The sequence below is a fragment of the Manis pentadactyla genome, chromosome 12 (assembly GCF_030020395.1).
Source record: "Manis pentadactyla isolate mManPen7 chromosome 12, mManPen7.hap1, whole genome shotgun sequence".
Classification (NCBI taxonomy): domain Eukaryota; kingdom Metazoa; phylum Chordata; class Mammalia; order Pholidota; family Manidae; genus Manis; species Manis pentadactyla.
Window position 1 is genome coordinate 54,735,602 of NC_080030.1, and position 15,458 is coordinate 54,751,059.

General features: G+C 38.3%; 1 protein-coding gene across 7 annotated transcripts in view; it reads left to right on the plus strand.

Annotated features, from left to right (window-relative positions):
- Positions 1-15,458, plus strand: part of MAP7 (microtubule associated protein 7) — a 172,103-nt gene that overhangs the window by 105,511 nt on the left and 51,134 nt on the right. For all 7 annotated transcript variants that reach the window (XM_036903704.2, XM_057489161.1, XM_036903706.2 and 4 more), the window contains exons 2-3: positions 3,802-3,903; positions 12,649-12,726. In XM_036903704.2, the coding sequence (XP_036759599.2) occupies positions 3,802-3,903; positions 12,649-12,726 (180 nt within the window). The remainder of the gene's footprint in view (positions 1-3,801; positions 3,904-12,648; positions 12,727-15,458) is intronic.

Consider the following 15,458-nt stretch of genomic DNA (forward strand, 5'->3'; position numbering starts at 1 on the left):
CAAACCCCCAGTGAAACCAATGAAATCAAAATAAGTCAAGGGAAAGGCTAGGTTGGGAGTAAGGCCTTTTTATTGCTCACAGCTTGCTTGAATTCACTGGCCAGGCTTGACACCGTCTGTCCCCGCTGGCTGTGGCTCGTGCCCTGCCACCACAGGGTCCTCTACTTCCCGCCCGCTCCTTCCAGGAAGCAGGTGGGTCCTCCGTGACAGGCAGGTGCCAAATTATGTACCAGGAACAGAGGAGAAGAGAGAAGGGCTATTTTCTATCCACCCCTTGCCCCAGATAGGGAGGCTCTGTCGTGGTAAACACCTATTGATATGTAAATGAACTAGGGCTAGGCAGGAGATTCTGGAAATTCTGTCATTTACCCCACAGATGTTGGTTAGAAATTAATAGTACATACTCCTGGACTGAACAACCTGACAATTTAAAAAAATCGTTTTCATTTTACTAAACCTATCAGTTTTACATGAACTTAAAATTTTTTAAGATTGATTTTAAATTTGTCTCGTTATAAGTACGATTCCAAAGGTCTTCTGAGATAGAAAGGAATTTCTGAGATCCAGATGATAATACAGTGGGCAGATAGATGTTCAATTAGAGTAGATCCAATAGAAGTCAGATATATATTGATAATTGGAATTTAAGTATGAAGATTTCTGGTTTAATTGAAATTTATCTTTTACATTTTAGTTTCAATACAATAAATTATAGCTGTCCTCTACCCACCTCACCAAAAACAGCTTTTATCAAGGATTATTTGGAAAAGTCGCTTGCACTGAACATGTGTGGTAGCCTTTTTAATCTCCTTCATGGTCAACTGTTATATAATATTCACTTAGGATTAATGTTTGTTGTCAGGACGTGGGGACACTGCAGATAATCAGCAGTGGAAGAGTAAATTATATTAAACATACTATGGCATTGAAGCTCGGGAGAAGCAGGGGGGATTCCCCACCTGGGGCAAGTTGTGTATGAATTCAGTGAGACCGGAGGAGGACAAGGGCAAGAGGTTGGGTTTGTTCTCAAGGCTCAGCCTCTCTGGCATTGGCTGTTGTCTCCAGGATAGCTGGGAAACCCCTTGCGCATGGCTTGCAAGCTCTCTGTCTCTCTCTGGCATTGCTCCAAGCTCCAGCTGCTCGGCGCTCTCCCTCCACCTGTGCTCAACCACACTGCCACGCCAGCCGGAACTCTGTGGGCGGTTCCCTGGTGACTGGTGGGCGTTTGACCAATTACTTACCAGGAAAGGAGGGTAAGAGAGAATGGATGCTTCTTTTCAACCCCCACCCTGGATCAGCATTCTTGTGACTGACCAGCAGCTCTACTACAAGTAAACATCCTATAAATGTGCAAACATATGCTTTTCTTACATACACAATGGGCGCTGTTAAGGCCAGGCAAAAATCCTGGTCAGAAAGTTCCATTTTCCCCACAGACATAAAAGAAATGAATACATTCGAAATATATTGTGAAAAAATAGTCCTAATTATCTTTCAGTTAACTAAAAATAATAGAAGGTCCTTAAACAGTTTATTAATCAAGGCTTCACTTGCTGCGTCCTAGAGGCAGTTATATAAAAAGAAAATTATAATCAAAGTATTCCAAATCTGTATGGCACTCTACTTCTTTCTGTTTCTTTCATAACTATTAACTTCTCTATGAACAGTTTTAAGATTAACTTGCAGGATAAGGAAAAAGATGGTTCTTTCCATAGTGAGCAACAAAGTTTCCAAGTTTCCAATTTTTGGTGTATCAGGGCTGCCTCTGAAGTTGAGACTGTAGTCCAAGACTAACAGGTATGGGTTCACCTGCTCCGAGCTTGTAAATGGCAACTTGTTTTCGGCAAGTGGGATGAGGGGACATCTTACAGCTTCCTAGAACCCATCACACTTTCTGATTTCCCTTCGAGATCAGTCAGGGCCTATCCTGGCCCCTCTTGTACTCATCTTGTTTTGTCGCAAATCAGTGTAAGTACACACACAATGTAGCCCTTTTTCGGTGATAATTAATTGCCTAGTACAATTTCAAGCAGAAAGTCCTATCAGAAACCACAAATTGAGGCCTTGTGCTGTTTAATTTTTTTATTTTCTATCTGCCCAGTATCTACTTTATCTAAGAAAGTTCAAGCAGCTAAAACACAAACCAATCAATGTTTATGTTGATTTCAAGCTGTTACTTAAAGCAAATACATTATTTGAAATTGGGCAATACTAAAAGACTTGTGTAAGATACTTTTTACTTAATTTAATCTGTGCTTTTCCATGCTAGCTAATACTATATGTAATTGAGAGAGCACCCCAAAAGTTTGGTCTGTTCCCCATTTGGAGGTCAAAAGTTACTTTAGTAAATTTAATCATTTTTTTAGTATATCTTGGGTACCATTTTGAAATTTAGGCTTTTTGAAACATAATTATTGTCATGCCCTGTCAGATTCAAAAACTCTGAGCAAATAATTCCGGTTTTCCAGATAATCTCCAATTCCTTTAGCCTAATGGAGGAGATAAAATATGTAATACGACAAGGGATAAGGACTACAATAAAGCAGAATAAGGAGTAGGGAGTGATGAGTGATGGGGGTGCCACTTTAAACAGGTCCAGGAGACTCCCTAATGTCACATTGGAGTGTAGATACAAAGGAAGTGAGGTGGAAGATCTCTGTTCATATCAGGGAGAACATCCCAGGTATATGCAAAGACTGCAGAGGACTAAGTCAGACTAGAGCAGAGTAATTAAAAGGGAGCCATGTAGTACCTTCTGTGCTATGGTAGAGACCTTGAGTTTTATCCTGAATGGGATGAGAGCTGTGGGAAGGTTTTGAGCAGAGGAACATGTGACTTAACATTTTAATGGGATCACTCTGGCTGCTGAGATGAAAATAGGCTGATGGGGATCAGGGGTAGAATTAGACTAGTTAAGATACTGCAGTCACACAAGGAAGAGATGATCAGAAAGCTAGTGGTAAGATTTTTTTAAAAGATAGAGCTGAAAGAATTCACTAATGGATTGAATGTGGGGAGAAATAGAAGAAGAGAAGTCAAGGTTGACTCCCGGGCTGAGGTGTGACCAACCCGAAGAAGGAAATTGCTTTTATTGATGGGGAAAACAGTGGGCAGAGCAGGTTTTAAGACAGAAGTAGGAGACAGGGAAAACTCAAGGGTTTGGTTTTTTGACATGATTTCTGTGTAAGACAGTAGCAACTATCTTTAAATATCCTTTGAAAATGTGTTAAATAATACATGGAAAGAAAAAGAGTAATATGCTTAAAATATAGGACCCTGTACTTTATGTAACCAGAGAATCACCTGGTATTTCTGCCCTTCTTCCTTTCCTAGAATATATTTCCCTTAGTCTCTTTAATAATCTTTGTTATTGAACTTTTGTCAGAGGCTTTTTCAAAATCTTGGTAAATTATATGTCCTGGTTCTCATTTGATAACCTACTTGGTTATGTTCTTGGAATTGTTTGGTTTGTAGTGCATGAACAGAACTAGTATCAGAGACTTTAGATACCAGTCCTGCTTCCACACGGTTGCTCTATGTGTAAACTGGGACCGCTGGGGTAAACGACTTCCTTCAAACACGCCACCCGGTAGGACTGGTCAATTGAGCTGAGGTCTTTGGGTGTGCCCTTCTCCCTGAATGATACACTCCTTGAGGGAAGGAGCTGTAAATCATCTTTTTATTTCTTGAATTTAGCCTGGTTCCTGGTACAAGGGGTAATGGTAAATGTTGCCTCGGTGAACATTTCTGAATAAAATTTAAGAAACTAAATATGTCTTTTCTCTTTCCTCATTTGTGTAGCGCCTGACAGCTACAAAGTGCAAGATAAGAGAACTGCTGCCTCCAACCGGCCCTCCACTGCTACTTCAGGACAAAATAGCAACAACTCAGGAAATAAACCAGGTATGCATTTCAAGTGCTGTAGAAAAGAGAAGGTTATCCCCCTAAAGCCTTAAGGCATGCTAGAATTTAGGAGATCTTGGTTCTAATCCTGCCACTAAAACACACATTCATACAGGTTTGTATGAGTTTAAGTCAAAGAACCTCTCAAACCCTTGATTTTTCTCTCTTTAAAAATGGAGATTCAAGCACATGCCTTCTTACCTCTAAGAATCATTTTGGCAGCCAACAAGATGGCATGTGTGGATTCACTGTTTACTGTCAAACAGTGTATCAGAAGCAATAATTTTACTATTCTGTTTGAAATGATAGACATGACACAATTTTTTGTACCAGTATGCCCAGCATTAGTGAATATCTCTTTTGTGACTTTTTCGAAAACCATTTAAGGAAATCTTTACACATAGCAAAGCTGGTACAGAATTAAGTCTTTGTTCTCCATTGCCTGCAATGATTGTACACCTACGCAGTAATTTCATTTAATAGCCTATGATTCCTGGTCTGTTCCACTCAGTGATAAAAAGAAGCAAACATAGTACAAGCAATTGAGTAGACAATGCAGTTGCTTCCAGATACCCAACCACATTGTGTAGTCCTTGGGGGAGACTAACATATAGTATGATGATAAGAAACAGTCAAAGGAAGGTAAAGGCAAACTGAACACCACATGGGGGCTTGGAAGCCTGCATACTTACTGCTGTAGCCAACGCCGAAGTCAATCAAGAACAGTGACTCAGTGAGAATAAAGGTGGGAATAACTAGCCTCATAGAAAACATTTCCTATTATGTGTAATTTTGTGGGGGATGGGGGTCCATATGGAAAAGGTCTTAAACAGAGCAGATAAATCTGGCTTGTCACTTAGAAGAAGGATGAATAGCAAGCACCATAGCAAGTATTACATGAGCACCCATTAGTGGAAAATGATGTGTAGTTTCAGCAGTTTTAATGAACAGGCTATTTCCCCACTTAGTCAGTTTGTCTTCAGATTTATTCATTTGTGCACACACCACCCAGCCAGTAAATAAATCTAATATTTATTGAGTAGTTGTTCTATGCCTGGGACTGTGAGAGACTATTTAAGCAAAACATTAAAAAAATGAAACTGTGAAGCCCATGTCCTCATAGGGCCTATTCTAATGGAATTTTGTTCCTACACTCAAGTGAGCTTCTTCTTGGTGGAAGTGAAGTTCTTTAGCGTGAAAGCTCCATTTGTTTACCACAAGAATTGAACATGGCTAAATGATGTGTACTATTTTTCCCTTATTTTCCCCATGAGCCATCGCTTTTAATTTCTGCCATTCTTTACTGTTCAGTGTATACTTTTATATCCTGATAACTCATTCCTATTTATCTAGTGTTGGTGCTGTGTATGTAGGTACTAGGGATGTATTACTAAAGATATACTCCCTACCCTCTAGTTGACAGTGTGGTGGGATAAACCAATACTTGAATAGGTAATTCTTAACACAGAATTTCCAGTGTGATAAGAGAGAGTTGCAGAATGTATTTGAGAACAGAGGGCAAAAAATCTTTTCTATTCCAATTGGCCATCTCTTTATAAAGCTATTTGATTTACTTGCTAAAGTCAAGTTAAATGAGACATTTCATTTTAAATTGTGTCTTTTGAGCATCCTGTGTCTGCTTTTTTATACATACGGAGAGGCAAAGGTACATAAAAGACTCTTATTTTTAAAACCATCATGTTATATTCCTGAATGTCTTGGAAGGATGATACAAGAGGTTCCCCATTGGAGGGCTAGACTTGAGTAAAACCTTTAGATTTAATGGGCCATGAGTCATGTGGATGTCTGTCCAGGACAGTTTAATTTTCATTCTCTAGAACTTAGAAAGGGAGCAGGGGGAAGTACATGCTAAATTTGGGAGTATTTCAAATGTTGCCCCAATCAAATGATTTCTCAGGGTCCTTTTTAACCCAGCAAATTATAGTAATTAAATTTCCTTCCCTCCTCTACCTTCTTATACCTGAAATTCATTAGAAGGCTCTAGCATATATCTTTGATTTAGAAAGGTTCTATCCATATTGAAATTGTTAATATTTTATTTTTTAAAACACATATGGAAGGTCCTCATGATGTTATGTAAATATGGGCATGCTACATCTCCGTAATTCAGGAGGACTGGTATGCTCAGCTATGAATACTTGAACACACGTGGAAAGAGGCTGTAAGGTGACAGACCTCTCCGTATCTACAGAAGTGGGAGATGGTTCTTCAGAACTCCATCAGTTACCTTCAAATGACTGAGTTTCACCTAATTAGAAGAAAAAAACTGGATTATCTTCATGAGCTATGTGTACCTGCAAAAAGCAGACACTCAAGTTCATTAAAAAATGTCTTTTAATTGATATCCCTCTACTACTCTCCACCTCACGTCTTTGAAAGAGTCACTAAAACTTCACTCTGCCTTATTGTTTATAAATACTTTCCTCTCACAGAAGATGGTATGGCTTAAAATCTTCCAGCTCTCCTCTGGCTGCTACATCAAGCCATTCTAATGACTCCCTAGGTGCCCTGGGGTGGGAAAGGACACAGGATTGAGTTAGAGACCTGGTTTTAAGCCCTAGTTCTGACCCTTAACTGTGCCAATTTCCTTAGTCACATGTATTTCCCTTGGTTTTTCTTGTTTGAGACCTAGGCTTAATAACTCTTCATTGAGTGAATAAATGCTTGGCTCACTCAGGATTATTGTGAAGAATAAGATAATAATATATGTGAAAGGGTTTGTAAAATGCCATGCCTGAACAGAAGTTATTTATTCTATAAGTGGTAGTCTTTCAGATAGAAGTCAAGGCCTAGTGAGTTCTTGAAAAAGACTTGTCAGTGTGAGTCGATTCTCTTCATCTTTAATAGTCATTCTCTAGTTCCAGTTTATACAAGACAGTCTAGGTGTGTGCACGCCATGGAAGACAGAATATTAATAGCTGTCCCTTTCCCTCGTAAACCTGCGGCGGCTTGGGTGGTCACCCCACCCTTCCATCATCACAGGTAGAGGGAAGGCAGAGAGCTGCTGCAAGTTTCTCACACCAAAATTCTATTGTCTTAAAACTTCTCCTTCTAAGAATCAGTAACTTCATTTTATTCTAACAGTGTTACATTTGTTGGGAAACAACTGTGGAATGTTCATAATGTAATATCATTTTCTGTACCTTGATTTTGTTCCAGGGAATAGTGGTGTGAGGGTAAAACTGAGAGGGAGACAAAGAATTAGAGAAAATTCACAATTTCCTTGGAACTGCTCAACTGTATTTTTTCCTTTTTGGAAAACTATCTTTCAAAATAAAATGACAAGTTTTCAGTTATCAAAACTTAAAATTGTGACTGCTGGCACTTATATTTTTAAAAGTCTACTACCAAGTACAAGATTGCTATTAGTTTGCCTCATTGGCGAAGTTAATGGAAGTTTTAAGACTTTAGAAATTAGCTAAGGTCGTTTGCTCATTCATTCAGCAAGTACTTATTGAACATCCTCCTTTCTGCCAGGCGTAGTCCTAGACATTGGGAAGACAGCATCGAGCAGACAAGGCTCTGCTCCTCCCGCCAGAATTCACAGCCATCTTTAATCTGCCAGACACAGTATTACTGACATTCTAGCAAAGTGACTTTCTTAATTGAAGTAATCAGTAAGGTGGAAACACTATAAGCTGAATACCTTTTTCACTCTACAACTCAATATTTTCTAGTGCCAAGTTCCTAAACCAGCCAAAATCATCTAGCATATCACAATCACCATGTATCTTATACTTCAGAAATGTTACAATACTACTTTACTTCCTCAAATCTAATTCCAAATGAATAGTGATGATCCTGTTAGCACTGATCTCAAAGACAGAGAGTGGGAACCACTGCATTCTTAACCGTTGGTCTTATTTATAGTGAGGGGTATATCTGGGTGACAGTATATACATCTTGGTTCATATATACTGTGTCATCAGGCAGAATGTGGTTTTTTCATGTGAACACAAGCAAGCAGACTTTTCCTATGAAATGATAGCATACAAATGAGGAGGAAACTGCCACCTCTTGGACTGCTGTTTTCCAGCTATGCATCTACAAGGCAAACGTTACATTGCCTAAGTAGGTATTGCCTCATTGCTGCAGCAACACCAGTTACTGATTTGGGGCTTTCTGGGTTGCTTTGGGTGAAAGAGGGTAAGTGAAGGTAAGCATGTGTGACCTGCATGTTATTAAAACCTTCTTTTCAAAATATTTCTAAAAAATTTTGCATGACATTTGACATGTACCTGAAAGTAAGCTAGAACCATCACATCCTTCATATTAGTGTATTGTCTGTTAACAGAATTTGTCGATGAAACTTAAAGTTCAATTAAACATTTAATCCAATTCTATTTTATAAACTCTCCATGGTGGGCTTATATGGCTTTTGTAAAGTTGATTTTCAAGTTTTATAGTTAAAATAAATTTTTATGAGTGAGTAAACCTCATTATTTAAGGAATATTATTTAAGTAGATAAGTAATTGTTGAAGTTTTCTTCTAACTTAATTTTGACTTTTGTTCTCAGATCATTCTTCAAAATACCATTTGCTATGGATGTCATTTCTTTTCACTAAAAACATATGAGAGCAAAATGCCCATAGGTGTGGCCTTTAACAAAATGCCTGAGATGGGGAGTCCACTGCCCTTGTTCTGATCTCAGAAGTAGAGCCTTTTGGGACCAGGAGCCATGTTTTCCTAAACACAAAAAATATTTGAAACCTCATAAATGATTAGTAAATCTGAAAAAAATAATTATAATGTGTGCAAGCTAGTAAGGGGTCCATTTTGCCAGCTTTTAAAAACCATACTTAAAGCAAAGGAAAAGCATAAAATATCATCCCCTGGTCTTGCTCATGGTGTACACTGCCAGGTTTATACAGGCTCCTAATGGGCTTTTATAGAGTTTTTATTTCCCCTAAATGTACAAATTCTGTGAGTTTAAGAGGCATTTAGGATGCAAGGCCTTTAAATTTGTTCATGAAGTACTACCCTGTTATCTGTAAAGTATTATTCCAGTAAGTTTCTGTTTTTAACGTAATGTGATGTCTGCTTAGTAGAAGAGAAAATAAACCTGATGTTAAGTAATCATCATCATTATTATTATTATTTGGCTTTTTATATCATAGCACAGTGAGCCTGTTAGTGTAGCCCTCTGCTGGAAGCATCCCCCAACCCTTGCCCAGTTTTATTCAGAGTATAATTCCAAATTCCTCACCATGACCAATGAGCCCCATGCATGGCCCTTAGTCTCTCCCCATCACTTACAGATCTCAGTCTGTTCCAGTGGCTTGGGTCTCCCTATTGTTTCTTGAACACATGAGGCGCTTGCCACCTCAAGCCCTGTGTGCTTGCTTTCCATCTCCTGCTATCTGCACAGCTAGCTCAGTCACTTCCATCAGGTTTTTACGTATAACAGTTACCTTCACAGTCAGGCCTCCCTTGGCCCCTGTCTAAAATGTTAAACATCCCCTTCCTGCCTTTTCACAGTACCCTTTAGTGCTTTGTTGTCTCCTTAGCATTTATCTCAGTCTAACATTTAATATATTTCCCCTTTTTTTTTCATTCTGTGTATTTTATCCTACTTATTTATCCTGTTTATGAAATTTTCCCTGAGTAGAATGTAAACACCACAAGGAAAGAGATTTTTGTCTCTTTTTGTTGTCAGCACATAGAGGGGTGCCTGTGCTTAGTAGATTCTCAGGATGTGTTCAGTGTGTGAATCAATTCACTGAGACTTATGGGCTAGGCACTGTACTGATGCTGTTATAGCTAATAGTTAATCCTTACAATAATGTGAGGTAGGTTTTATTTTTATCCTCATTTCATAGGTAATAAAAAAAACAAAAACAGGAAAACCCATGTCATACACAGCTTGAGATACAGGAAGTAGATACAGAACTCAGCCAGATTTATAGAGTGACTGAGTGACAGAACAAGATCTGAACTCATGCTGTCTAACTCCAAAGCCAGGCTCCTCATATCTAACTGGTGAACATCTATTCAGTACAAATTCATTTACGGTTCTCTTGTTAAGGAGTAGACCTTTTTTTTTTCCTTTTTTTTAAATTGAAGTATTGTTGATATAAACTCTTCTATTGGTTTCAAGTATACAGTACATGGTTCGTTTCCCATATTATTAAATCCTCACCCCCACTAGTGCAGTTACTATCTGTCAACACAGAAGGTGGTACAGAATAATTGTCTATATTCTCTATGCTGCACTTCCATCCCTGTGACCAACTTATATTATGATTGAGATTTTTGTTCCCCTTTACCCCCTTCACCCTCCCCACCCATCCACCCATGGTAACTACCCACCATCATAACTACCAGTCACTTCTAAGCGCTTCTGGGTCTACTGCTTTTCTGTTCATTTTGTTTTGTTTTTATATTCCACAAGTAAATGAAATCATACGGTATTTGTCTCTCTCCACCTGGCTTATTTCATTAAGCATAATACCCTCTAGGTCCATGCATCTTGTTGCCAATGGCAGGATTTCTTTTCTTTTTATGGCTGAATAATATTCCATTGTGTATATGTACCACATCTTCTTTATCCATTCATCTATTGAAGGACACTTAAGTTGCTTCCATATCTTGGCTATTGTAAATAATGTGATAAACATAGGGGTGCGTATGTCTTTTCAGATCAGGGATTTTGTTTTCTCTGGATAAATTCCTGGATTTGGAATTACTGGATTGAATAGTATTTCTACTTTTAGTTTTTTTTGAGGGACCTCCCTCCATACTGCTTTCCACAGTGGCTGCATCAGTTGACATTGCCACCAGCAGTGTAGAAGGGTTCATTTTTTCCACATCCTTCCCAACATTTGTTATCTCTTGCCTTTTGGATAGTGGCCATTCTAACTGGTGTGAGGTGATACCCATTGTGGTTTTTTATTTGTGTTTCCCTATGATTAGTGATGTGGAGCATTTTTTCATGTGTCTCTTGTCCATCTGTATTTCTTCTTTGGAGAAGTGTCTATTCAGATCCTCCCCCCCATTTTTTAATCAGGTTATTTGTTTTTTGGGTATTGAGGTGTATGAATTCTTTATATATTTTGGATGGTTAGCTCTTTATCAGATGAGTCATTTATGTATATATTCTCCCATATTTTAGGTTGCTTTTTTTCCCTGCTTATAGTGTCCTTTGCTGTACAGAAGCTTTTAGTTTGATATAGTCCCACTTGTTCAGTTTTGATATTGTTTCCCTTGCCCACGGAGATGTGTTGAGGAAAAAATTGCTTATACTTATGTTCAAGAGATTTTTGCCTATGTTTTCTTCCAAGAGGTTTTTGGTTCCAGGTCTTTGATCCATTTTGAGTTTACTTTTGTATATGGAGTTTGGCAGTAATCCAGTTTTCATTCTCTTGCATGTAGCTGTCCTGTTTTCCCAACACCAATTGTTGAAGAGGCTGCCTTTCCCCATTGTATATTCATGGCTCCTTTATTGTTTATTAATTGACCATATATGGATGGGTTTATATCTGGGCTCCCTATTCTGTTCCATTGATCTTTGGGTCTGTTCTTGTGCTAGTACCATACTGTTTTGATTACTGTAGCTTTGTAGTGGAGCTTGAAGTCAGGGAACATAATTCCCCCCAGCTTTGTTGTTCTTTTTCAGGTTGATTGGCTATTCAGGGTCTTTTGTAGTTTCATATGAATTTTAGTATTATTTGCTCTAGTTCATTGAAACATGCCATGGGTATTTTGATTAGAGATTGCATTGTATCTGTAAATTGCTTTGGGCAGGATGACCATTTGGACAATATTAATTCTTCCTATCCATGAGCATGGGATAGATTTCCATTAATTGTGTCTTCTTTAATTTCTTTCATGAGTGTCTTATAGTTTTCAGAGTACAAGTCTTTTGCCTCTTTGGTTAAGTTTATTCCTAGGTATTTTATTCTTTTTGATGCAATTGCAAATGGAATTGTTTTCCTGATTTTTCTTTCTGCTAGTTCATTGTTAGTGTATCAACATACTATCAGAATTCTGTGGATTAATTTTGTTTCCTGCAACTTTGCTAAGTTCAGTTATTCTAACAGTATTTTAGTTGAGTCTTTAGGTTTTTCTATGTGTAACAGCATGTCATCTGCAAATAATGACAGTTTAACTTCTTCCTTGCCAATTTGGATACCTTTTATCTCTTTATCTTGTTTGCTCTGGAGTAGACTTTTTCAAAGCACAAAAATCATAGAAGTTCAGTAACCTAGGAACACAAAGCAATCATATTTATTGTTTGATGAAAATAACCAAAAGGCTACAATTAATGTTATGCTTTTACATAATGTTTTTTGTGTTTTTGGCTATGTCTTTTAGTTTATTTTTAAGATTGCTTTCCCAGTCTTACTAAGACATGCATACAGCAATGCATAAGTTTAAAGTATACAGCATAAAAATTTGGCATGCATATATTGTGAAATGATTACCGCAAGTTTAATAATATCCATCAATTCACATAGATGCAAAGAAAAAAAGTATGTTTTTGTTTTTATTTCTGAAGAGAACTGTTGGGATCTACTCTAATGTTTCTCAATAGAAGAAAAATGCTAGGAAATTATCAGAAAAAAATGTAATAAAGCATATCTCTGAAGTTATAGTCATATGTATTAATTATAAGATATAATAATGTTTTCATTCATCAAATTTACTGGACAAAAAAGGTATTTATCAATATGTGCCATTACTTAAAAAATCTCTTCCTCTTATGTTTTTTATTTCATTTTCAGACCTTCCTCCTATGCTACGGGTTGATGATAGGCAGCGGCTGGCCCGGGAGCGACGTGAAGAGCGGGAAAAGCAGCTAGGTATCTCTTGCCCTTCTTTCACTCAGGGACACTGTTGTTGAAATGTTGTTTTTCACCTCTTGGATAATAGACACTTAGCATTGAGCACATGGACATCACTATAATAACCATGCCCATTAGCATCCTTTATGAGTTTTGCAGATGGATTGTAAAACAGACTTTAATATATAAGCATAGGACTAAATTCTAAGCAACAACAAAGTACAAGCCAGGATTAAGATCGTTTTCCCTTCTTAAATTGTAATCCCAGTTTAATGGGGCACTGGAGATAATATGCATAGGAGAGGCAGGATGGCTCAGCTTACATTTTGCAACTTAATACAAACAAGGATGGTAAGCTTATAGTCCTTTTTTATGTGAACAGTTATAAGATTGCACACTGCTAAGGCACTTACTGCTTTCCTTGTTAAAGTAATGCTGCTGTGGGACTTAGAGACAGAAGTTTCTAGTACACTGCCAGTAAAATCACAAGACCTAGTGTTGCAGAGTCTTGCTTTTTTTTTTTGTTGTCCCCTAAGGCCCCTGTGAAAGGTTAACGACTACAGTATCTGCCATAAACACACCTGGAGGGCTGGGTCAGAGCTACCTTATCAAGAATCCAAGATGAGAGCACCCAGAATGTCTTCTGGAACATTGAGCAAGGATGCTGATGCCAGCTCCTCCTTAACCTTGATGTCCATTTATGCAAAGTTGCTTAAACAGTATACTCTTCTTATGTACACTGGAGAGATGAAATGTCTGGTCAGTGTGTCTCAGTATTTCCAGAGTATCTAGGTAGTTTAAAACTAGGGCTGACTTAGGATACCACAGTCTTTCCAGTGGATAACCCTTCACTTGTCTAAGGAGCTATGGTTCTGCTGCATTTTGTAAGAGTTAATGTTTCAGTTGGGGAACCCAGGCCCTATACCGAGTCTTTTCTGTTCTTACTCAAGAAACCGAATTTGTGAAATTCACTGGAAGCTGGTGTTCAAAAGTCTGTTGACATTATTTACATTCTTTCAACACAAGCCTTTTTCTCTCCTTGGCCATAATGGTCATAGGAGGTCATTCCTCTGCAGCCAAGGTATTTTCAACACAGATTTCATAGACTTGCTGGAAGTGAACAAGTGCTGCTGTTTTTCTGTGCCTCGTGTTTCCACCCAGGCTTGAAGCTCCCTGTCCCTGACAGGATTCCTGCAGTCTGGGGGGTTCCTGGAGAGCAAGGCTGGCTGTGCCATCAGGGCTCAGTGTCCCCTGGAGCACTACAGTCCTGTATTCTGGAGATCTTCCTCCTGTGAACTATGCCCACTGCTCCCTAGTTCAGATTGGTTTGACCAGTGGGTCCGAACTGAGAAAGAGGGAAAAGGCAGAGCTACTGAAGCAGGAAAAGGCTCCAGATAAGCAGAAAGAAGAAGCCTTACTGCTGCTGTGCGATGGCTGGTGTTTGCACCCTGCTTTTGGACTGATCCAAGGATTAGCACTGTGTCCCCTCCCCTCCCTTCTCCACCCATCCCAGCTGGGTCAGGTCTTACACTATTAAATATCTCCATAGAATTCCACCAGATTCATATCTGCTTGAGTAGAAATAGCTCTAAAGCTTCAGGAGCCTATCCATTTATGCTTTAAATCCCATTGTGAATTAGCTTTCACGTATTAGCACATACTTTCCATTTGAGGTCTTTGTCTTTCAAAGCCAAGCAATATTGTTTTTTTTTTCTGAAAAGTATGAATATGCTAATCAAACAAAAATTATTTCCCTTCTTATGCTATAAAGTTGTAAGACCCATAGATTTGAGCCTGCAGATTCTCCTACAAGTTGCCTAGCTTTGTATGTTGAGTGGCTAGATTTTTTTCTTAAGATGTAGCCCCATACTTCAATTCATATCAGTGGTACAGAACATGACTCATTAATTTATATATATTTAGAAATTGTATTTGCCAGGTACTGTGTTAAAAAGATGAATACAAATTGAGACCCAGCCCTCAAAGGCTAGCTGCAGTCTAGTGGGGAGGCAAATAAACAGAGCATTTGCAACACAGGGTGGTGTTAGAAGGGTGTGCACAAGGGGTGATGAGAACCAAACCCGTAGACACTTCTGACCCAGCCTGGAGGTGTCACATGCTGCCTGAGCTTCTACTTAGAGGATATAGAGGATCATGCAGGGGTATGGAAGAGGCAGAGACTGTAGAGCAGTGATGCAAGCACAGGAAGGAAGAAGGCATTTGCTGAGAGTGCACCTCAGATTATTATATGGGTCAAAGTAATTTTCAGATTATTGTATTATCCTTCTATCACAACTTTGGTGAGCCAGCATATAATACAGTTTTTCTTCTTACCTCTGCCATGTTAAGTAGCATGGTTTTCCTTAATTCTGATCTCTTTTTTTTTTTACTGGTTTGGAAATCATAATTTTAATGAAACACAAATAGTTCAATTCTAATTTTTATTTTTTATTTGCATGAATTGCATTTTCTTTTTACATTTCAAAGTAGTGTCTTTTTGCCTATTTTTCCATTTAAGCCTTCACAGTAGAAAGTAAATCCTGAGAGACTGTCTCAATCTTCATAAAAACACATACATGCAAATATACATACATTTATAAAAGTCACCTAAAGTCTAGCATTAATTTTAGCTGTGCCTTAGAGTACATAAGAGTGACATCTAAAACAATCTTTAGTACTAAAAGAAAACCAAAGAGCACACCTGCCCAGCTACCCATAAACTTACAGCAGTGGAGTATTTTTTAAAAGGG